At 39.6% G+C, this 24,169-nt stretch overlaps 1 protein-coding gene across 1 annotated transcript in view; it reads right to left on the reverse strand.

Moving 5' to 3' along the window:
- Positions 1 to 24,169, reverse strand: part of ACSM3 (acyl-CoA synthetase medium chain family member 3) — a 56,540-nt gene that overhangs the window by 5,390 nt on the left and 26,981 nt on the right. Inside the window, exons 4-9 of the mRNA XM_086375409.1 lie at positions 20,377 to 20,584; positions 15,892 to 16,035; positions 12,080 to 12,236; positions 11,515 to 11,594; positions 9,656 to 9,779; positions 8,191 to 8,271 (exon numbers count right to left, since the gene is read on the reverse strand). Of these exons, the coding sequence (XP_086231535.1) occupies positions 8,191 to 8,271; positions 9,656 to 9,779; positions 11,515 to 11,594; positions 12,080 to 12,236; positions 15,892 to 16,035; positions 20,377 to 20,584 (794 nt within the window). The remainder of the gene's footprint in view (positions 1 to 8,190; positions 8,272 to 9,655; positions 9,780 to 11,514; positions 11,595 to 12,079; positions 12,237 to 15,891; positions 16,036 to 20,376; positions 20,585 to 24,169) is intronic.

Genomic DNA, 24,169 nt, shown 5'->3' on the forward strand with positions numbered 1-24,169 from the left:
GTGTGCTGTCTTCTTTAGTCCTTACAACAACTTTATCTGGTTAGGAGTATTATTATGCTCATTTTACATATTAAAAAAAACAAAGGCACAGAGAGTTTAAGTAACGCCACAGTGCATGATTGAGGTGAAATTCAAATCTCAGCAATCATACTGTAGAACCTGTGCTTTTCATCATTATACTTCTCTGTGTGATCTTTCCAGGGAGTTAAATTCATTTTCTTAAAATATAACTAAGCATTTCTCAGATTGCTTGCTTACCTATTCTGCTCTTTTAGCTGTTTCTAAATATGAAAACTCCACACTGCTTTTATATACACCCTTAATCTGAGATGTAGCTTGTTAGCAAAGGATATCTTTATCTGGCCCTTTCCAGAACAAAAAGGGCTTATATAAGTCCCCAATAAGAAACTGAAAAGGCAAAAGATTCTAAATGGAAGAACTTATTTTTAAATTCTTGCAAATAAAAAAGTGTAAATTCCCACCGAGTCATCTAATATTTGGCCACAGATATCAAGGTATTATTGATAGAATAGAGAAATGTTAAGAGTTCTGATTACTTTACACAGACTACTATTGAGTAGATAGAAACATAGATAAAATATTCTATCTCTGGGGAGAATCACATACCTCCCTGTTCAAGGGGTCTTAGAATGTTTAAATATGATAATTATGAGATTTGATCTTTGAAGCTGCAAAAGTCTGGCATCCAGCTAGTTAGAGTACATGCTCAGATTTTAGAATATCACTAAAGATGCTCCTAGGTAGGTAAGGAGGGGCACAATAACAAAAGCCCATGGGAAAGAGTTAAAAATGAAGGTGGCCACATGAGACAAATGCATATCAAAACTACAATCTCACACCTACTAAGATGGCTACTATCAAAAAAACAAAACAACAAATGTTGGTAAAGATGTTTGTGCACTATTGGTGGGAATGCAAAATGGTATAGCCACTGTGGAAAACAGTATGGCAATTTCTCAAGAAATTAAAATTACCATGTGTATAAGTGATTTACTTTGTTGTATACCTGTTGTATACCTTGGTTGTGTGTTAACACAACATTGTAAATCAGCTATACTCCAATAAAAAATTGTAAAAATAAAATTACCATATAATCCAGCAACTTTACTTCTGAGTATATACTCAAAAGAATTAAAAACGGTTTCAAAGATTTACTGGTTTACCGTGTTTATCATTATTCACAATGGTTAAAATGTGGAAGCAACCCAAGCACTCATCAATAAATGAATGAACAAGCATAATGTGGTACACATATGCAATGGAATATTATTCAGCCTTCAAAGGAAAGAAATCCCGACACATGCTACAATATGTACTCTTGCCTGGAAAATCCCATGGACAGAGGAGCCTGGTGGGCTGCAGTCCATGGGGTCGCGAAGAGTTGGACACGGCTGAGCGACTTCACTTTCACTTTTCACTTTCACGCATTGGAGAAAGAAATGGCAACCCACTCCAGGGTTCTTGCCTGGAGAATCCCAGGGACGGGGGAGCCTAGCGTGCTGCCCTCTATGGGGCTGCACAGAGTGGGACACGACTGAAGTGACTTAGCAGCAACAGCAGCAGCTACAACATGGATGAACTTTGAGGACATTATGTTAAATGTAATAAGCTGATTACAAAAAATGACTACTGTATGATTCCACTTATATATAGTACCTAAAGTAGTTAAAATCATAGAGACAGAAAGTAGAATGGTGATTGTGAGGGTCAAGTGGGAAGAGGAATTGAGTTATTGTTCAGTATATATAGAGTTTTAGTTTTCCAAGATGAAAAGAGTTATGGAGATGGATAGTGGTAACAGCTGCACAACATTATTTAATATGGTATTATTTAATACCATTGAATGATGCACTTAAAAATGGTCAAACTAATAAATTTTAAGTTACATGTTTTTTACCACAATGGAAAAGATTTGGATAAATAAATGACGGTAGAGATGCTGGTGCACTGTTCCTCTCGTCCACACAAGTTTTCATTAAAGATAGTTACTCTAATAAATCACTGGGCTTGAATGAGTGGGGAACTGGTGGTACATTGCAGTTGGGATGGCTATGAATACAGCTATGTCTGTGAGACCCTGATAGCCATGTATGTTGGGGGTTGTCATGAAGAGAAAACATCTGTGTGAAATGCCAGCTTGATTACTTGTATTGCAGATAATGCTTAATCATCAATATTTCTTTCTCTAACTTAAGGCAGCCTATTAATATTAACCAATGAACTATTAAGTCTTTCTACTGAATGTAACTACTGCTGTTCTACCATCTCTTCTTAGAAAAGCTTTTCAAAGGAAACAAATTCGGGGGAGAGGTGAATAATAATAATAATAGCACCTATCTTTTGTTTTTTATTATTATTTTATTTTTAATTGGAGGATAATTGCTTTACAATGTTGCATTGGTTTCTGCCATACAACAACCCAAATAAGTCATTACTATTACTATCCCTCCCTCTAGAGCCTCCCTCCCACCCCTCTATGTCATCATGGAGTGCCAGGCTGTGCTTTCTCTGTTGTATATTAATAGCAGCTTCCCACTACCTATCTGTTTTATACCTGGTAGTGTATATATGTCAATGCTACTCTCTCAATTTGTCCTACCTTTTCCTTCCCCATTGTGTCCACAAGTCTGTTCTTTACTTCTACATCCCTATTCCTGCCCTGCAAATAGGTTCATCGATACCATTTTTTTCAAAATTCAGTATATATGTGTTAATAAACAGTAGTTGTTTTTCTCTTTCTGACTTAACTTCACTCTGTGTAACAGGCTCTAGTTTCATCTACCTGACTACCACTGACTCAGATTCATTCCTTTTTATGGCTGAGTAATATTCCATTGTATATCATCTGTTGATGGGCATCTACGTTGCTTCCATGTTCTAGCTATTGTAAATGGTGCTGCTATGAACTTTGGGGTACATGTGTCTTTTTCAATTATGATTTTCTCAGGGTACATGCCTAGTAATGGGGTTACTGGGTCATGTAGTAGTGTTATTCCTAGTTTTTAAAGGAATCTCTATAAGGTTCTCCACAGTGGTTGCATCAACAACTGTTGGTCCTACCAACAGTGCAAGAGGATTCCCTTTTCTCCACATCCTCTCCAGCATTTATTGTTTGTAGATTTTTCAATGCTGGCCATTCTGATCATTGTGAGGTGATACCTCATGGTGTTTTTGATTTCCATTTCTCAAATAATGAGCAGTTTTGAGCATCTTTTCATGTGTTTGTTGGCCATGTGTCTTTGGAGAAAGGTCTGTTTAGATCTTCTGCCCATTTTTGTATTAGTTTATTTGTTTTTCTGATATTGAAATGCATGAGCTGCTTATATATTTTGGAGATTAATCCTTTGTCAGTTGTTTCATTTGCAATTATTTTCTCTCATTCTGAGGGTTGTCTTTCCATCTTGTTTATAGTTTCCTTTGCTGTGCACAAGTTTTTAAGTTTAATTAGATCCCATGTGTTTATTTTTGTTCTTTCCATTACTCTAAGAGATAGGTCAAATAGATGCTGCAATTTATGTCAGAGTGTTATGCCTATGTTTTCCCCTATGACTTTTATAGTTTTTGGCCCTACATGTAGGTCTTTAGTCCATTTTGAGTTTATTTTTGTGTATGGTGTTAAGGAAGTGTTCTAATTTCATTATTTTACACATAGTTATCCAGTTTTCCCAGCACTGCTTATTGAAGAGGCTGTCTTTTCTCCATTGTATATTCTTGCCTCCATTGTGGATAAGGTACCCATAGGTGTGTGCATTTATCTCTGGGCTTTATATCTTGTTCCACTGGTCTATATTTCTAATAATACCTATCTTGTGGATCTTTATGTGCCAACCACTTTTCTATGCTCTTTAGAAATATTATTGCATTAATCCTCACTAGAACCCTATAAAATCTGTCCTTTTATTATTAGAGTTACTAACCATCTTGATTTGCCCATGACTAAAATCACTGCAGATGGTGACTGCAGCCATGAAATTTAAAAAATGCTTACTCCTTGGAAGGAAAGCTATGACCAACCTAGGTAGCATATTGAAAAGCAGCGACGTTACTTTGCCAACAAAGGTCCATCTAGTCAAGGCTATGGTTTTTCCAGTGGTCATGTATGGATGTGAGAGTTGGACTGTGAAGAAAGCTGAGCGCCAAAGAATTGATGCTTTTGAACTGTGGTGTTGGAGAAGACTCTTGAGAGTCTCTTGGACTGCAAGGAGATCCAACCAATCCATTCTAAAGGAGATCAGCCCTGGGTGTTCTTTGGAAAGAATGATGCTAAAGCTGAAACTCCAGTCTTTGGCCACCTCATGCGAAGAGTTGACTCATTGGAAAAGACTCTGATGCTGGGAGGGATTGGGGGCAGAAGGAGAAGGGGACGACAGAGAATGAGATGGCTGGATGGCATCACCAACTCAATGGACATGAGTTTGAGTGAACTCTGGCAGTTGGTGATGGACAGGGAGGCCTGGCATGCTGCACTTCATGGTGTCTCAAAGAGTCGGACACGATTGAGTGACTGAACTGAACTGAACTGAAGGCAGGGGTGTATCCTCAGGACATACTATCAATACTTTCAGGCCTAAAGCTAAATAGTGAAAGTTGCTCAGTCGTGTCTGAGTCTTGTGGCCCATGGACTGTATAGTCCTTGGAATTCTCCAAGCCAGGATACTGGAGTTGGTAGCCTTTCCTTTCTCCAGGGGACCTTCCCAAACCAGAGATCGAACCCAGGTCTTCCACACTGCAGGCAGATTCATTATAAGCTGAGCAACCAGGGAAGCCCAAGAATACTGGATGTAGCCGACCCAGGAATGGAACCAGGATCTTCTTCATTGCAGGTGGATTCTTTACCAACTGAGCTATCAGGGAAGCACTGGTCATAGAAAACACCCTCTTTCAACAACAAAAGAGAAGACTCTACAAATGGATATCACCGAAATCAGATTGATTATATTCTTTGCAGCTAAAGATGGAGAAGCTCTATACAGTCAGCAAAAACAAGACCAGGAGCTGACTCTGGCTCAGATCATGAACTTACTGCAAAATTCAGACTTAAATTGAAGGAAGTAGGGAAAACCACCAGACCATTCACATATTACCTAAATCAAACCACTTACAATTATACAGTGGAATTGGCAAATAGATTCAAGGGATTAGATTTGATAGAGTGCCTGAAGAACTATGGACAGAGGTTCTTGACATTGTACAGGAGGTAGTGATCAAGACCATCCCCAAGAAAAAGAAATGTAAAAAGGCAAAATGGCTGTCTGAGGCCATAAAATAGCTGAGAAAAGGAGGAGAAAAAGGAAAGATATACCTATTTGAATGCAGAGTTCTGAAGAATAGTAAGGAGAGATAAGAAAGCCTTCCTCAGTGACCAATGCAAAGAAATAGAGGAAAACAATAGAATGGGAAAGACTAGAGATCTCTTCAAGAAAATTAGAGATACCAAGGGAATATTTCATGCAAAGATGGCCACAATAAAGGAAAGAAATGGTATGGACCTAACAGAAGCAGAAGATATTAAGAAGAGGTGGTAAGAATACACAGAAGAACTATACAAAAAAGATCTTCGTGACCCAGATAACCACAATGGAGTGATCACTCAGCTAGAGCCAGACATCCTGGAATGTGAAGTCAAGTGGGCCTTAGGAAACATCACCACAAACAAAGCTAGTGGAGGTGATGGAATTCCAGTTGAGCTATTTTAAATCCTAAAAGATGATGCTGTGAAAGTGCTTCACTCCTTATGCCAGCAAATTTGGAAAACTCAGCAGTGGCCACAGGACTGGAAAAGGTCAGTTTTCATTCCAATCCCAAAGAAGGGCAATGCCAAAGAATGTCCAAACTACCACAAAATTGTACTCATCTCACACACTAGCAAACTAATGCTCAAAATTCTCCAAGCCAGGCTTCAACAGTACATGAACTGTGAACTTCCACATGTTCAAGCTGGATTTAGAAAAGGCAGAGGAAGCATAGATCGAATTGCCAATATCCGATGGATCATAGAAAAAGCAAGGGATTTCCCAAAAAAAAATCCACTTCTGCTTTATTGATTACACCAAAGCCTTTGACTGTGTAGATCACAACAAACTGTGGAAAATTCTTCAAGAGATCAGAATACCAGACCACCTTACCTGCCTCCTGAGAAACCTGCATGCAGGTCAAAAAGTAACAGTTAGAACCGGACATGGAACAACAGACTGGTTCCAAATTGGGAAAGAAGTACCTCAAGGCTGTATATTGTCACCCTGCTTATTTAACTTATATGCAGAGTACATCATGTGAAATGCTAGGCCGGATGAAGCACAAGCTGGAATCAAGATTGCTGGAAGAAATATCAGTAAAGCTCAGATACACAGAGGATACCACCCTTATGGCAGAAAATGAAGAGGAACCAAACAGCCTCTTGATGAAAGTGAAAGAGGAGAGTGAAAAAGCTCACTTAAAACTCACCATTCAAAAAATTAATATCATGGCCTCTGGTCCCATCTCTTCATGGCAAATAGATGGGGAAACAATGGAAACAGGACAGACTTTATTTTCTTGGGCTCCAAAATCACTGCAGATGGTAACTGCAGCCTTGAAATCAAAAGATGCTTGGTCCTTGGAGGAAAAGCTATGAGCAACCTAGACAGCATATTAAAAAGCAGAGATATTACTTTGCTGACAAAGGTCTGTCCAGTCAAAGCTATGGTTTTTCCAGTAGTCATGAATGGTCATGAGAGTTGGACTATAAAGAAAGCTGAGCATTGAAGAATTGATGCTTTTGAGCTGTAGTGTTGGAGAAAACTCTTGAGAGTCCCTTGGACTACAAGGAGATCAAACCAGTCAATCCTGAAGGAAAACAGTCCTGAATATTCATTTGAAGGACTGATGCTGAAGCTGAAACCACAATACTTTGGACACCTGATTCAAAGAACTGACTCATTGGAAAGACCCTGATGCTGGGAAAGACTGAAGGCAGAAGGAGATGTGAATGTCGTCACCGACTTCAATGAACATGATTTTGAGCAAGCCCTGGGAGTTGATGATGGACAGGGAAGCCTGGTGTGCCACAGTCAATAGGGTCGCAAAAAGTCAGACACGACAGCAATTGATTTGAACTGAAAGCTAAGTAAGTTCCAGTCAAACTGGAACAAGTTGTTCACCTTGGTCCCTGTCTTATGTATCAGGAAACAGACTTTAACAGCTTACCCAGAGATACTCAGTAATGAACAGGAGAGCCAAAATAAAAGCCATCAGGCAATCCTACCTTTAGACAAGTTTTCATAGCAGACTTAGAATTACTTGAGGTACTTGTTTAAAACACCTTAGGATTTCAGGATCCTACCCTAAATTTATTGAATCAGACTCTGTAGAGAAGAAGAAGCCTGAGAATTTGTATTTCTCACATGTGCCTATGTGATTCTTTATGATCAGATAAGCTTGGGAAGCATTGGTCTAATTTACAACTAACCCTCAGTTAATTTTGATACTGAATTCTCTGTAAACTCATCCATTTTGTGTTTTTGTTGGTATTGTTTTATGTGTTAATATAAGTTCCTTGTCTACACTTAACTTTGACTGGATTGATCTGAGAACAGTTCTAACCCTGAGCAAAGTGCACTAATGGGGTAATAGGATGCCCCCTCAGGATCAAGTGATGAAAATAGTTTCTTGACTGCCAGGAACTAGCCAGGCATGCTGCAGGAAGAGGGAGAACCTATAACCACTGTTGAATTGTATCCTGTTTTGTCCTAGTCAACCCTTTTAGAAGATCTGGAGCTCCCTAACCAGAAGGGGCAACATAGTGTTTCAGTCAAGAGTATGCATGTTCATACCAGATTGCTTAGGATTGAATTCTAGAACTAGCAGCTACTAACTATGTAACCTTGGGTGAGTCCTTTAACCTCTCTCAACCTCATCTGTAAAATGGTTCTGATACTGCTATGTCTCTCATAGGTTCCTTCTGAAAATAAATATTTATAAAATGCATAAAACTATTTGGCACAAATAACTGCTTTGGAGAAAAAAAGAGACAAGCTAATGTTTCTAAACCGTTTCCATCTTTATATGGAGGTTAAGATATCATGGAAGTAGCATAATCATCATCAAAACTAATAGTGTAAGGGAGTAGAAGTGGGGTAGGGGTAAACAGATCGGGTTGTTAAATATTTTCCTGGAAAGGGATGTACAAACCTTAACATCAAAAGCAGGAGAAGGTTTTCCCATTGAGCCAGGCTTAATTTTCATTCCCTTAAAATTTCCACAGATTAGTACCTAGTTAAGAATAAAAAAGAGTAAAGTAGCATTACAAATAACTTATATCTATTCATTTATCCACCATGCATTCATTCAATAAATATTTATTTAGAGCTTACTATGAACCAGGCTCACATTAAAACATTTCCTGCTCTCAAGAATTATAGACAGACACTAATATAGTTAAAATATTAAGTAAATTTGTAACTACTAAAACATCCATATTTATGAAAACATTTATACTCATATTCACATGGTACTTGTTATGCTATTTCTATTTAATAAATTCATCGATTTTTGTTTTTATTTTATTTTTTGTATTTTAATTTTTGACCAGGTACTACTTTCTCATGGTTCATAAATTGAAGCAGTATATAAAGACAATATATTATTTATTTCAGTCTTTTCAAATTTTATTTCAAAATTTATTTCAGTCTTTCACTTATCTGCCCTATCTTATCCCTCCCTTTCCTACATAACAATTTTTGTTATTTCATTTCCTCTAGAATTTCTTATTTCTATGAGTTCTTTAGATAAACCTTTTTAGAGTGTTCTGTGAAGGAGTTTTCCAGCAAACTTAATATTTCAAGTAACAAGGAGCTCAGCATTTTCTATTTTTTCAGCAAAGCCCTAAGATATTTCCTTATTATACAAAGAGAAATCTTTGTATACCTCTAGTATTTTTTTAATAAATTTATTTATTTTAACTGGAGGTTAATTACTTTACAATATTGTATTGGTTTTGCCATATATCAACATGAATCCGCCACAGGTGTACACATGTTCCCCATCCTGAACCCCCCTCCCTCCTCCCTCCCCGTTCCCTCCCTCTGGGTCGTCACAGTGCACCAGCCCCAAGCATCCAGTATCATGCATCGAACCTGGACTGGCTATTCGTTTCATATATGATATTATACATAAATTTTTTAATGCCCTGGTCCTAGTCAATTTTATAGTGGCTTTCCTCAGTGAATGACTATGTAAACAATTGCATCTCTTACAGAGCTCTTTTGTAACCATCTTCCCTCATTTTTTTTTAAAGAAACTGTTTCTTCTAATCACTCCATTCCCTCCCTATCCCTCAATCACAAAGCTACAATAAACAATTTGTTTTTTTTTTTAATTGAAGGATAATTTCCTTATAGTGTTGTGTTGGTTTCTTCCATACAACAATGCAAATCAGTCATAATTTTATATATATATATATATCCCCTCCCTCTTGAACCTCTCTCAACACACACCCCCATTCCACCCCTCTAGGTCATCCCAGAGCACCAGGCTGAACTCCCCGTGTTATATAGCAGCAGCTTCCCACTAGCTATTTTACGCATGGTAGCACTTTGGTTTTTATTTATCTGGCTGAACTGAGTTCAGCCGTGTCTTTTCAGTGAAGTCTGTATACCGTTTCAGTCTGTCCATATCCTTCGTAGATATCCAGACCTGTCCTGTTTCTCCATTGTTCAGTCACTTCAGGGTTGATTGGTTCCCCAGCACTTACACAGTGCTTCAAGCTCTTGAACTTATAGCTTCTCAGAAAACAGATAAGGAGTTAAATTTAGGAGGAAAATGGATAAAAATGGAAATTAGGATTATTTCTAGTGAAATTTCAGTACAAAATGTTTTAGTTTTTCCCCCAACTTTCCTCTCTGATACAAAATAAACAATTTTATCATGAAACACCAAGTTTTGTTTTTTCTTTTTCTCCATTTTATTGGTGGGGGGTGGAGGGCAGGGGGAGGATTGGGAGTGGCGTGACTTTTTGCAAAGAAAAACCATGCCATCCCTAGGGAAGGTACCACATAATATTATGTTAAATCAGTGATAAAAAGCTTCCTAATTGGTTAAATTGATTGTGGAGCATTTATACAATAGAACACTATACAGTTGTTAAAAAAAATAGAAGGAGTGAAGATGCTCCTGGGTTGTACTATCCAATAGAATTTTTTGTTATGACAGAAATTTCTATACTGAGCTGTCCACTATTGTATCCTCTAGTCCTGTGTGACTGTTGAACACTTGAAACAAGACTAGTGTAACGAAGGCACTGAATTTTTTTTCATTGAAATATAATTGACTTATAATGTTATATTACTTTTTGATTTACATTGTCGTGATTTGATATTTGTACATATGGTGAAATGATTGCACAACAAGTCTAGTTAACATCTGTTACCCTACATAGTTACAAGACTATTTTTTCCTGTGATGAGAAGTTTTAAGATCTACTGTCTTAGCAACTTCGAATATGTAATACTTCGAATATGTAATAATATATTATTAATTATAGTTTGGAGCTGAATTTTAATTTAATTAAAATGTAAATAACTATATGTGGCTGCTGCTGCTGCTGCTGCTAAGTCACTTCAGTCGTGTTCAACTCTGTGCGACCCCATAGACGGCAGCCCACCAGGCTGCCCCGTCCCTGGGATTCTCCGGGCAAGAACACTGGAGTGGGTTGCCATTTCCTTCTCCAGTGCATAAAAGTGAAAGTGAAGTCACCCAGTCATGTCCGATTCTTAGCGGCCCCATGGACTGCAGCCCACCAGGCCCCTCCGTCCATGGGATTTTCCTGGCAGGAGTACTGGAGTGGGGTGCCATTGCCTTCTCCTAGTGGTTACCAAATTGGACAGCACAGTTTCAGAATGTATTGTAGGTGAAGAAAAGAAGGGGCAGAACTGCGTGCATATCATGTCTCATTTTAAAAGAGTGGAGAGAGAACATATGCATATTGGCTTGTGCAGGCATAAATCTCAGGGAGAAGGAGAACTAAAACTGAAGACAAGTTGTGGAGGAAGACTTTTCACTATATATTCTTACATACCTATTGAATTTTATGTCATGTGAATTGTTTCCTATTTAAAAATTAAATCAGTTTAAAAGTAGTGACCATGTAATACTTTCAAATGGAATCAGTAATAAAGTAAAAGACATTCATTTTCTTTCCTGTTTGCTGGGATAGGGTTTTGAATAAGGGTGATGTATATTTTCTCAGCTCTTGTAACAGACAAAGGATAAACACTGGGCTCAGAGCTATACATGTGGCTTGAACCATCTTTCCTCTCTCTGCTTGAGGGAACCCACATTGGATATAGTAGTTATCATGTACAGAATATAAGCAAGAAGGACAGGGAAGAGAAAAGATTGCTAAATACCATACCTACTGATCTGGAGATATGTTTTTAGGCAGAGAGATCCTTTATTTTGTATCTTCCTCTTCCTTTCCTCTCTGCCCATAAGTACCCATTTACCAACTTTACTTACCTGGCCTTATCATTCTGTACAAGCATTCTGTATGCAGTTGGTGCTGAACAGAAGACTGTGATGGGAAACTTGGAAAGTGTCTGCAATTTAGAAGAAGTGGTCTTACACAATTTTTAATAAGTACTTAAATACCTATGGTAGACATAGTAAAACTTAGACCATTATTTATTCTAATGTAAACACTCTAATGGGCTTCCCTTGTGGCTCAGTTAGTAAAGAATCCACCTGCAATGCCGTGGACCTGGGTTCGATCCCTGGGTTAGGAAGGTCCCCTGGAGAAGGGAAAGGCTACCCACTCCAGTATTCTGGCCTGGAGAATTCCATGGACTGTATAATACAGTTCATGGACTCGCAAAGAGTCGGAAACGGCTGAGTGACTTTCACACACACACAAACACTCTCACACCTTTCCTCTGTATATCTTTTCAAGCTTATTGATTTTCCATTGTGGAATACCTTAAATAACGTTATCTACTCTGATTTCTACAAGTTACTTTATTCACTAGTCCTGTCAGTAATAGTGCTAATTCACTTCTAAATATTCACCTCTTGTGCTCTGCCTTACTTGCAAGATGGAAGTTGGCTCAAACCGCGGCAAATAATGTGCAAATACACATGCTCCCTGGATCCACGGAGAAAAAACACTACTCCATGCAGATTTTGCCCAGCCTGTGTCAGAGGTATTCCACATGACATCCAAAGGGGTCAAATCCAGCCAGAACCTAGGTAAACAAAGAATCAGCTCAGTTTAGTTGCCCAGTCGTGTCCGACACTTTCCGACCCCATAGCCTGTAGCATGCCAGGCTTCTCTGTCCATCACCAGCTCCTGGAGCTTGCTCAAATTCATGTCCATCAAGTCAGTGATTTCATCCAAGCATCGATTCCTCTGTCGTCCCCTTCTCCTCCTGCCCCCATCTTTCCCAGCATCGGGGTCTTTTCAATGATTCAGTTCTTCGCATCAGGTGGCCAAAGTATTGGAGTTTCAGCTTCAACATCAGTCCTTCCAATAATATTCAGGACTGTTTTCCTTCAGGATTGACTGGTTTGATCTCTTTGCAGTCCAAGGGACTCTCAAGAGTCTTCTCCAACTCCACATTTAAAAAGCATTAATTCTTTGGCACTCAGCTTTCTTTATAGTCCAACTCTCACATCCGTACATGACTACTGGAAAAACTATAACCTTGATTAGACAGACCTTTGTTGGCAAAGTAATGTCTCTGCTTTTTAATATGCTTTCTAGGTTGGTCATAGCTTATTTCCCAAGGAGCAAACATCTTTTGATTTCATGGCTGCAGTCACCATCTGCAGTGATTTTGGAGCTCAAGAAAATAAAGTCTGTCACTGCTTCCATTGTTTCCCCATCAATTGGCCATGAAGTGATGGGACCAGATGTCATGATCTTAGTTTTTTTGAATGTTGAGTTTTAAGCCAACTGTTTCACTCTCCTCTTTCACTTTCATCAAGAGGCTTTTTACTTCTTCACTTTCTGCCATAAGGTGGTGTCATCTGTGTATCTGATTTTATTGATATTTCTCCCAAAAATCTTGATCCCAGCTTGTGCTTCATCCAACCCAGCGTTTCTCAAGATGTACTCTGCATAAAAGTTAAATAAGCAGCGTGACAATATACAGCCTTGATCTACTTCTTTCCCAATTGGGAACCAGTCTGCTGTTCCATGTCCGGTTCTAACTGTTGCTTCTTGACCTGCATACAGATTTCTCAGGAGGCAGGTAAGGTGGTCTGGTATTCCCATCTCTTTAAGAATTTTCCACGGTTTGTGGTGATCCACACAGTCAAAGGCTTTGACATAGTCAATAAAGCAGAAGTAGATGTTTTTCTGGAGCTCTCTTGCTTTTTCGATGTTCCAATGGATGTTGGCAATTTGATCTCTGGTTCCTCTGCCTTTTCTAAAACCAGCTTGAACATCTGGAAGTTTTTGATCCACATATTGTTGAAGCCAGGCTTGGAGAATTTTGAGCATTACTCTGCTGGTGTGTGAGATGAGTGCAATTGTGCAGTAGTTTGAACATTCTTTGGCATTGCCTTTCTTAGGGATTGGAATGAAAACTGACCTTTTCCAGTCCTGTGGCCACTGCTGAGTTTTCCAAATTTGCTGGCATATTGAGTGCAGCAGCACTTTCACAGCATCATCTTTTAGGACTTGAAATAGCTCAACTGGAATTCCATCACCTCCACTAGCTTTGTTCATAGTGATGTTTCCTAAGGCCCACTTGACTTTGCATTCCAGGATGTCTGGCTCTAGGTGACTGATCACACCATTGTGATTATCTGGGTTGTGAAAATCTTTTTTGTATAGTTCTTCTGTGTATTCTTTCCACCTCTTCTTAATATCTTATGCTTCTGTTAGGTCCATACTGTTTCTGTACTATTGTGCCCATCTTTACATGAAATGTTCCCTTGGTATCTCTAATTTTCTTGAAGAGATCTCTAGTCTTTCCCATTCTGTTTTTTTCCTCTATTTCTTTGCGTTGATCACTGAGGAAGGCTTTCTTATCTCTCCTTGCTATTCCTTGGAACTCTGCATCCAGATGGGTATATCTTACCTTTTCTTTTTGCCTTTAGCTTCTCTTCTTTTCTCAGCTATGTGTAAGGCCTCCTCAGACACCATTTTTTCTTTTTGCATTTCTCTTTTTGGGGGATGGTCTTGATCACTACCTCCTGTACAATGTCATGAACCTCTGTTCGTAGTTCTTCAGGCACTCTGTCTTTCAGATCTAATCCTTTGAATCTATTTGCCAATTCCACTGTATAATCGTAAGGGATTTGATTTAGGTCATTTGTGAATGGTCTAGTGATTTTCCATACTTCCTTCAATTTAAATCTAAATTTGGCAATAAGGAGTTCATGATCTGAGCCACAGTCAGCTCCCAGTCTTTTTTTTTTTTTGCTGACTGTATTTTCTGTGCTGTGCTTAGTCATGTCTGAATCTTTGCGATTCCATGGACTGTAGCCCGCCAGGCTTTTCTGTCCATGGGATTCTCCTGAGAAGAATACTTGAGTGGGTTGTCATTTCATTCTCCAGGGGATCTTCCCAACCCAGGGATTGAACCCAAGTCTCCCGCATTGCAGGCGGATTCTTTGCTGTTTGAGCCACTGACTGTACAAAGAATCGACTTGATAGATAAAACAAACTGTGGAAAATTCTTAAAGAGATGGGAATACCAGACCACCTTACCTGTCTCTTGACAAACCTGTATGTGGGTCAAGAAGCAACATTTAGAACTTTATTTGGACAATAAATAAATGACTAGTTCAAAATTGGGAAAGGAGCACAACAAGGCTGTATACTGTCACCCTGCTTATTTGCCTTATATGCAGAGTACATCACTGGAAATGTCAGGCTGGATGAATCACAAACTGAAATCAAGAATGTCTGGAGAAATATCATCAACCTCAGATATGTAAATGAAACCACACTAATGACAGAAAGTGAAGAGGAACTAAAGAGCCTATTGATGAGGATGAAAGAGGAGAGTGAAAAAGCTGGCTTAAAGCTTAACATTTAAAAAATTAGGATCATGGCATCCAGTCCCATCACTTAGAAGGGAGAAAAGTGGAAGCAGTGACAGATTTTCTTTTCTTGGGCTCCAAAATCACTGTGGACAGTGACTGCAGCCATGAAATTAAAAGACACTTGCTCCTTGGAAGGAAAACTATTTCAAAGCTAGACAGCATAGTAAAAGAGAAGACATCACTTTGCTGACAAAAGGCCATATAGTCAAGGCTATTGTTTTTCCAGTAGTCATGTATGGATGTGAGAGCTGGACCATAAGGAAGGCAGAGCACCATAGAATTGATGGTTTCAATCTGTGGTGCTGGAGAAGACTCTTGAGAGACTCTTGGACAGCAGGGAGATCAAACCAGTCAATTCTAAAGGAAATCAACCCTGAATATTCATTGGAAGAACTCATGCTAAACCTGAAGCTCCAATACTCTGGCCTCCTGATACGAAGAGCAGACTCACTGGAGAACACCCTGATGCTGGGAAAGATTGAAGGCAAAAAGGAGAAGAGGGCAGCAGAGGATGAGATGGCTACATAGCATCACCAACTCAATGGATATGAATCTGAGCAAACTCTGGGAGATAGTGAAGGACAGGGAAGCATGGCATGCTGCAGTTTGTGGGGTCGCAAAGAGTTGGACACAACTTAGCAAGTGAACAACAACAACATATATACATTTGAGATATAAATATAAATAAATAAATATATATACACACACACTTGAGATATATAGAGAGACTTAACTATATATATATATATATATATATATATATGGAAACAAATTTAAAATACAAATAAAGGAATCATCATTTTTGTAGCATTGACACTTCAAACTACAGTTCTGTGAAAATACCTTCCATTTACAGATAATCCTAAACCAAAACTGCTGTGGGTGTGTCCAGTCATTTTAGGATATCCACTTGTTCCACTGGTAAAGAAAATGGCCATCATCTCATTGTGTTTTGTCTTCACACAGGTGTGGTTGTCACTGGCATGTCTATGAAGGAAGAATTACAATGGTTGTATATATTAAACACAGTATCATAGACTGTTACCACAGAAAAGGATTTTCTCAGACCTCTTCATCTCATTGATTAAGCCCCAGGGACTTATACTGAATTCCAAGGTAAAAGCCATCTCTCTCCATCTTTTAAGGTGCTTTCTGGAAACAAGCTAAACTTTGCCATCAATAGCCCATTTATACCAGGTTGACTTCATAGCTTTTTACTGTGTGATGAAGAAGAGTGAAAGCATTACAAAAAAACTCAAGAATTTTATCATACCTTCTACAGAAAGAGTATTCTATGATCTTCTAATCATGTATATGTGAGGTAAAATGTGATTTAAAAAAAAATGAGTATGTTAATAGAAGTCATGTGTAATGGTATAAAGCAGGGATCATTAAACTACAGGCCTTTGGGCCAAACATGGCCTGCCTTTTGTTTTCACAGATAAAGTTTTATTGCAACACAACTGTGTCCATTCTTTTACATATTGCCTATGACTGCTTTCTACACTATGACAGTGAGTAGGTATGATAGAGACTACATGGTCTGAAAATCCTATATATTTACTATCCATCCCGTTTGTAAAAAACCATTTGCTGCCCCCTCAAAAGGATGGTTTTTCTGTTTCGCACAAGAGAGTCTACATAGTTGTGAACATAGTAAGCAAAAAGACTGAAGAGGATCTATGTATCCACTTAGGGAAGGAAGGGTTTCAGTTAAAGAAAGAAAACATTTTGGTTCCAAATGATAATTGGGCTTTTGTATATGTCATACATCAGGGCAGCTGAAAGGAAGTAAACTCTGTACATTTGAGGCTCTAAGAATCATACAGAATTTTATTAGGAAATATTGAGCTGAAATAATGAATCAGAAATATTCAGCTATGAGAACTATTTCTATTTTTAAATCCTAACATAGCTAAACCAAATGTTTAGGCTATGATTCCATAATTTTTTTCATTATAAAGCTAGTACCTATAACTGTGTACCTATCACTTCTATCACAGATATTATTGCTCATGAAACCTACGGAAGGTTTATTGTACCAATCTCTCAGAAGCAGTAAACCTAGCAAGTAATAGTGTGGGCTTAGAAGCTAGACTGCCTGAGTGTGAAACCGAGTTCTGCCAGATCCTAACATTTGACCTTATTTATCTGTCTAACCAGAGAATCCACCTGCAATGCAGAAGATGTGAGTTTGATCCCTGGGTCAGGAAAAACCCCTGGAGGAGGGAATGGCAACCCCACTCCAGTATTCTTGCCCAGAAAATCCCATCCATAGTGTCGCAAAGAGTTGGATACGACTGAAGCGACTGAGCATGAGTATCTGTATATTTAACAGTTCCTACCCAATAGTTTGTTGTGATATTTAAATGAGTTAATATTGAGTTGGCCAAAAAGTTTGAGTTTTTCCATAATATCTTATTGAAAAACTCTAATGAACTTTTTGGCCAACCCAATATATCTGAAGTGCAGTTTTTGGCACATAACCAGTGCCATATAAGTGTTAGATATTATACAATTATAACACTATTTTTATTAGAACAGAATTTGGCTTTTGGTAAGAACTCAAAAGAGAATCCACCTGCCAGTGCAGGAGACACAGGAGACATGGGTTCAATCCCTGGGTTGGGAAGATCCCCTGGAATAGGAAATGGCAGTTTCAGTATTCTTCCTTGGAAAATGCATTGAACAGAGGAGCATGGTGGGCTACAGTCCATGGGGTCTCAAAGAGTGGGACACAACTGAACAACTGAGCATGTATGCACACAACAAATGTTAGCTATTTTAGAAGAGTCATAACAAGTCCCAGTGCGCTACAGTCCATGATACCACAAAGAGTCGGACACAACTTAGCAACTAAACAATGACAAAGAACAAGTCCATAGTTGCAAACTTGCTCCAAAATCATTGAGTAAAGGTAGGAAGCTCATTCTAGAGGGAATTTGCTGTCACCCTAAAGCTAAGATAACCAATACTTGACAAAAAGTTCCAAGTGACCCCTAGAAGCACCCCATATCAGGGCTTGAATATCTGTGTAATAGTTTTATTAATTGCATCTATTAAGTATTCTTCTTACTATAACCTGATAGAAATGTCACTGTCAGCAAGGGAATAATACAGCATCCACAGAAGGATTGATTCTGATTAGTTCCTATGGGAAATGATAATAGCTCTGTGGTTGATGCTGTGATGCACCTCCTAGATCCTGCTGCAGAGTTTTAGGACATGCTTCCCTTCGGGTGCTGAGATCCCTCTTCAGATATTGCCTTGGCTGAAGATAGCTGCCTTGCTCAAGGTCATGCCTCCTTCTAAAGACAGTTCGTACCCAGTTACTGATTAACAGAAGAACTGTACAAAAAAGATCTTCACGACCCAGATAATCATGATGGTGTGATCACTGACCTAGAGCTGGACATCCTGGAATGTGAAGTCAAGTGGGCCTTAGAAAGCATCACTATGAACAAAGCTAGTGGAGGTGATAGAATTCCAGGTGAGCTATTCCAAATCCTGAAAGATGATGCTGTGAAAGTGCTGCACTCAATATGCCAGCACATTTGGAAAACTCAGCAGTGGCCACAGGACTGGAAAAGGTCAGTTTTCATTCCAATCTCAAAGAAAGGCCATGCCAAAGAATGCTCAAACTACCACACAATTGCACTCATCTCACATGCTAGTAAAGTAATGCTCAAAATTCTCCAAGCCAGGCTTCAGCAGTACGTGAACCGTGAACTTCCTGATGTTCAAGCTGGTTTTAGAAAAGGCAGAGGAACCAGAGATCAAATTGCCAACATCCACTGGATCATGGAAAAAGCAAGAGAGTTCCAGAAAAACATCTCTTTCAGCTTTATTGACTATGCCAAAGCCTTTGACTTTGTGGATCACAATAAACCTTGGAAAATTCTTCAAGAGATGGGAATACCAGACCACCTGATCTGCCTTTTGAGAAATGTGTATGCAGGTCAGGAAGCAACAGTTAGAACTGGACATGGAACAACAGACTGGTTCCAAATAGGAAAAGGAGTATGTCAAGGCTGTATATTGTCACCCTGTTTATTTAACTTATATGCAGAGTACACCATGAGAAACGCTGGACTGGAAGAAACACAAGCTGGAATCAAGATTGCCGGGAGAAATATCAATAACCTCAGATATGCAGATGACACCACCCTTATGGCAGAAAGTGAAGAGGAACATAAAAGCCTCTTGATGAAAGTGGAAGTGGAGAATGAAAAAGTTGGCTTAAAGCTCAACATTCAGAAAACAAAGATCATGGAATCTGTTCCCATCACTTCATGGGAAATAGATGGGGAAACAGTGTCAGACTTTATTTTTCTGGGCTCCAAAATCACTGCAGATGGTGACTGCAGCCATGAAATTAAAAGACGCTTACTCCTTGGAAAGAAAGTTATGACCAACCTAGATAGCATATTCAAAAGCAGAGACATTACTTTGCCAACAAAGGTCCATCTAGTCAAGGCTATGGTTTTTCCTATGGTCATGTATGGATGTGAGAGTTGGACTGTGAAGAAAACTGAGTGCCGAAGAACTGATGCTTTTGAACCGTGGTGTTGGAGAAGACTCTTGAGAGTCCTTTGGACTGCAAGGAGATCCAACCAATCCACTCTGAAGGAAATCAGCCCTGGGATCTCTTTGGAAGGAATGATGCTAAAGCTGAAACTCCAGTACTTTGGCCACCTCATGCGAAGAGTTGACTCATTGGAAAAGACTCTGATGCTGGGAGGGATTGGGGGCAAGAGGAGAAGGGGACAACAGAGGATGAGATGGCTGGATGGCATCACTGACTCGATGGATGTGAGTCTGAGTGAACTCCGGGAGTTGGTGATGGACAGGGAGGCCTGGCGTGCTGTGATTCATGGGGTTGCAAAGAGTCAGACAGGACTGAGCGACTGATCTGATCTGATCTGATCTGATTGGACCTCTTGCTTTAGCTGGACATAGCTTTGAAGGGCTATCTAAACTCCAGTGATCCCCGTAAGTTGACTGATGGCTTTTTTGAAGTATGTGGATGATAAATTTCAACAGCTGCCCAATCCCACATTGTTCCCTTTTCTTCACAGGTATTGGTCCTAAGATAACTTCTTAATTAACTTACACAACTAATGTCTGTCTTATGGTGTGCTTCCTTGAGATCCCAACCTGTGAAAAACACCACCAGTTCCTTGCCTCAGAGCTTTGCACTATAATCACCAGTTGTTCCCTTTGTCTATTATTTTAATTTTCATTTTTCTGGTTAATCCAGGGTAGACTATCTTATCAATGTTGTGTTTCTTTTTAGAAAACTTTTCTACAACAATTATGGTTACTCACTTCATCATCTCCTTTAGGTTCTCCCAACCCTCTCTGGGGCTCTGAGACACAATTAGTTTGGAGTGCAGATTTTCACATTTAGATGCAACAGCATCAACTGCTGGAGCTAAAACTTCATTGGTAATAATGCACTTTGCTTTTGAAGATTGTAGTCGGTAGAGGATGTCTTTTTGGGTCATCTGAGTGGTTCCTGGAATTAGAACTGTCCCTAAAAGAGAAGAAAATAAAGTATTTAGAAAGGATTTCCTTCATCATGTTAATTAAGGTAGTATAGATAACCCATGTATATTCAGTGTTTCTCAGGGTGCTGCTGCTACTGCTGCTAAGTCGCTTCAGTCGTGTCCGACTCTGTGCGAGCCCATAGATGGCAGCCCACCAGGCTCCCCCGTCCCTGGGATTCTTCAGGCAAGACCACTGGAGTGGGTTGCCATTTCCTTCTCAGGGTGAGTTAGTCAATTTTCCAGGCAGGATATCTATTTGTCTTCCTTTCATTACTATACTTTTGCCTTTAAAGGAATCTCAAAGTCTAGGACCCTTTTGATCTAACATGAAAGGATGTTAAATCCTGGATAATTAATTATTTTCTATCTGGAGACCATTCATAACATTTAACTTGAAGAGGGTTTTGAATTGAAAAGTAATATTCAGTTCAGTTCAGTCGCTCAGTCATGTCCGACTCTTTGCGACCCCATGAATCACAGCACGCCAGGCCTCCCTGTCCATCACCAACTCCCGGAGTTCACCCAGACTCACGTCCATCGAGTCAGTGATGCCATCCAGCCATCTCATCCTCTGTCGTCCCCTTCTCCTCTTGCCCCCAATCCCTCCCAGCATCAGAGTCTTTTCCAATGAGTCAACTCTTCGCATGAGGTGGCCAAAGTACTGGAGTTTCAGCTTTAGCATCATTCCTTCCAAAGAAATCCCAGGGCTGATCTCCTTCAGAATGGACTGGTTGGATCTCCTTGCAGTCCAAGGGACTCTCAAGAGTCTTCTCCAACACCACAGTTTAAAAGCATCAATTCTTCGGTGCTCAGCCTTCTTCACAGTCCAACTCTCACATCCATACATGACCACAGGAAAAACCATAGCCTCAACTAGATGGACCTTTGTACGTTTATTGAGTACTTGGAGTGTTAGGTGCTGTGTAAGTGTTTGTATATTCTAACATTTAATCTCTACCAAAAACACAAATGTTATTGTTAACTAGAAAATACACAACATAAAAGTTGAGAATTTTGTTTTATTGGGAGGACTTTCTGAGGGCTTTCTCTGATAGCTCTGAGGGACTGCTCTGAAGGGGGAAGGGAGAAGCCAGGATATACACGGGGGTTTGCAACAAAAACCAGGAAGTTGAAACATCAAAAGATTATAATCAATTAGTGCTTTTCTGTGTATGGGAAGATGCAAGAGTCTAGGCTCACTGATCTCATTCCTTTGATATGCACCTTAACTATCTAGGGCTAATCTGTTCTTTTTCAACCTGAGTTCCCTCAGGGCTCATCTCTGGAGGCAGCTGATGGCTTGATGGCCCTAACATCCTTTGTTTGCTAATATGGCAGGCAGCATTCTTAGTCCACCCTATAAATAATTTGCCTGAATCACTGAAGTAGCAGGGGCAGTGCATGGACTGAACACTGCAGCCTGACTTAAGCTGTAATTTAACCACCTTGGTTCAGTGCATCTTTTGTTGTTGTTCTGTTGCTAAGTTGTGTCCAACTCTTTTCGACCCCATGAACTGCAGCACACTAGGGTTTTCTATCCATCACTATCTCCCTGAAATTGCTCAAAAGTTATGTCCACTAAGTCAGTGATGCCATCCAACTTCTCATCCTCTGTCTCCCCCTTCTCTTGCCCTCAGTTTTATCCAGCATCAGGGTCTTTTCCAGACAGTCAACTCTTCACATCAGGTGGCCAAGTGCCTCTTAAAACATACATTAATTTTATAATTTTTCCAAGGAGAAGGATTGAGGCATTCATCTTTTTTGTGCTTCTGTTCACATCTGCTATAAATTGTACTGTAAGGTACAGTGTAGTAGTCAAGAGTGTGTCCTAGAGACAGATACTCTTAAAGCTTGGTCTTGAACAAGACTACTTCACCTCTGAGAGTCTCAGATTCTGCATCTGTAGAATGGGGATTATAATAACACTACCTTCTTTATAGTATTATTAAGGATTAAATGAGTTAAATTTTTTAATGAGGTAAATTGGAAGTGGTCAAACAGGAGATGGCAAGAGTGAATGTCCACATTTTAGGAATCACTGAACTAAAATGGCACCTGACCCACCTCTTGAGACACCCATATGCAGGTCAGGAAGCAACAGTTAGAACTGGACATGGAACACCAGACTGGTTCCAAATAGGAAAAGGAGTACATCAAGGCTGTATATTGTCACCCTGCTTCTTTAACTTCTGTGCAGAGTACATCATGAGAAACGCTGGGCTGGAAGAAACACAAGCTGGAATCAAGATTGCCGGGAGAAATATCAATAACCTCAGATATGCAGATGCCACCACCCTTATGGCAGAAAGTGAAGAGGAACTCAAAAGCCTCTTGATGAAAGTGAAAGTGGAGAGTGAAAAAGTTGGCTTAAAGCTCAACATTCAGAAAACGAAGATCATGGCATCTGGTCCCATCACTTCATAGGAAATAGATGGGAAAACAGTGGAAACAGTGTCAGACTTTATTTTTTTGGGCTCCAAAATCACTGCAGATGGTGATTGCAGCCATGAAATTAAAAGACGCTTACTCCTTGGAAAGAAAGTTATGACCAACCTAGATAGCATATTCAAAAGCAGAGACATTACTTTGCCAACAAAGGTCCGTCTAGTCAAGGCTATGGTTTTTCCAGTGGTCATGTATGGATATGAGAGTTGGACTGTGAAGAAAACTGAGTGCCGAAGAATTGATGCTTTTGAACTGTGGTGTTGGAGAAGACTCTTGAGAGTCCCTTGGACTGCAAGGAGATCCAACCAGTCCATTCTAAAGGAGATCAGCCCTGGGATTTATATGGAAGGAATGATGCTAAATCTGAAACTCCAATACTTTGACCACCTCATGCGAAGAGTTGACTCATTGGAAAAGACTCTCATGCTGGGAGGGATTGGGGGCAGGAGGAAAAGGGGACAACAGAGGGTGAGATGGCTGGATGGCATCACTGACTTGATGGACGTGAGTTTGAGTGAACTCTGGGAGATGGTGATGGACAGGGAGGCCTGGCGTGCTGCAATGCATGGGGTGGCAAAGAGTCTGACACAACTGAGTGACTGAACTGAACTGAACTGAACAGAGTACATCATGCAAAATGCAGGGCTGGATGAAGCACAAGCTGGAATGAAGATTTCCAGGAGAAATATCAATAACTTCAGACATGCAGATGACACCACTCTTATGGCAGAAAGTGAAGAGGAACTAAACAGCCTCTTGATGAAAGTGAAAGAGGAGCATCAAAAAGCTGGCTTAAAACTCAACATTCAAAAAACTAAGATCGTGGATCTGGTCCCATCACTTCATGGCAAATAGATGGGAAAACAATGGAAACAGTGACAGACTTTATTTTATTGGGCTCCAAAATCACTACGGACAATGACTGCAACCATGAAATCAAAAGATGCTTGCTCCTTGGAAGAAAAGTTATGACCAACCTAGACAGCATATTAAAAAACAGAGCCATTACTTTGCCGACAAAGGTCTATCTAGTCAAAGCTATGGTTTTTTCCAGTAGTCATGTTTGGATGTGCGAGTTGGACTATAAAGAAAGCTGAGGGTCAAAGAATTGATGCATTTAAACTGTG

Source organism: Bos grunniens, chromosome 25 (genome assembly GCF_055505025.1).
Source record: "Bos grunniens cultivar Pamir isolate PY7600 chromosome 25, Bosgru_T2T1.0, whole genome shotgun sequence".
In the NCBI taxonomy this organism is placed as follows: domain Eukaryota; kingdom Metazoa; phylum Chordata; class Mammalia; order Artiodactyla; family Bovidae; genus Bos; species Bos grunniens.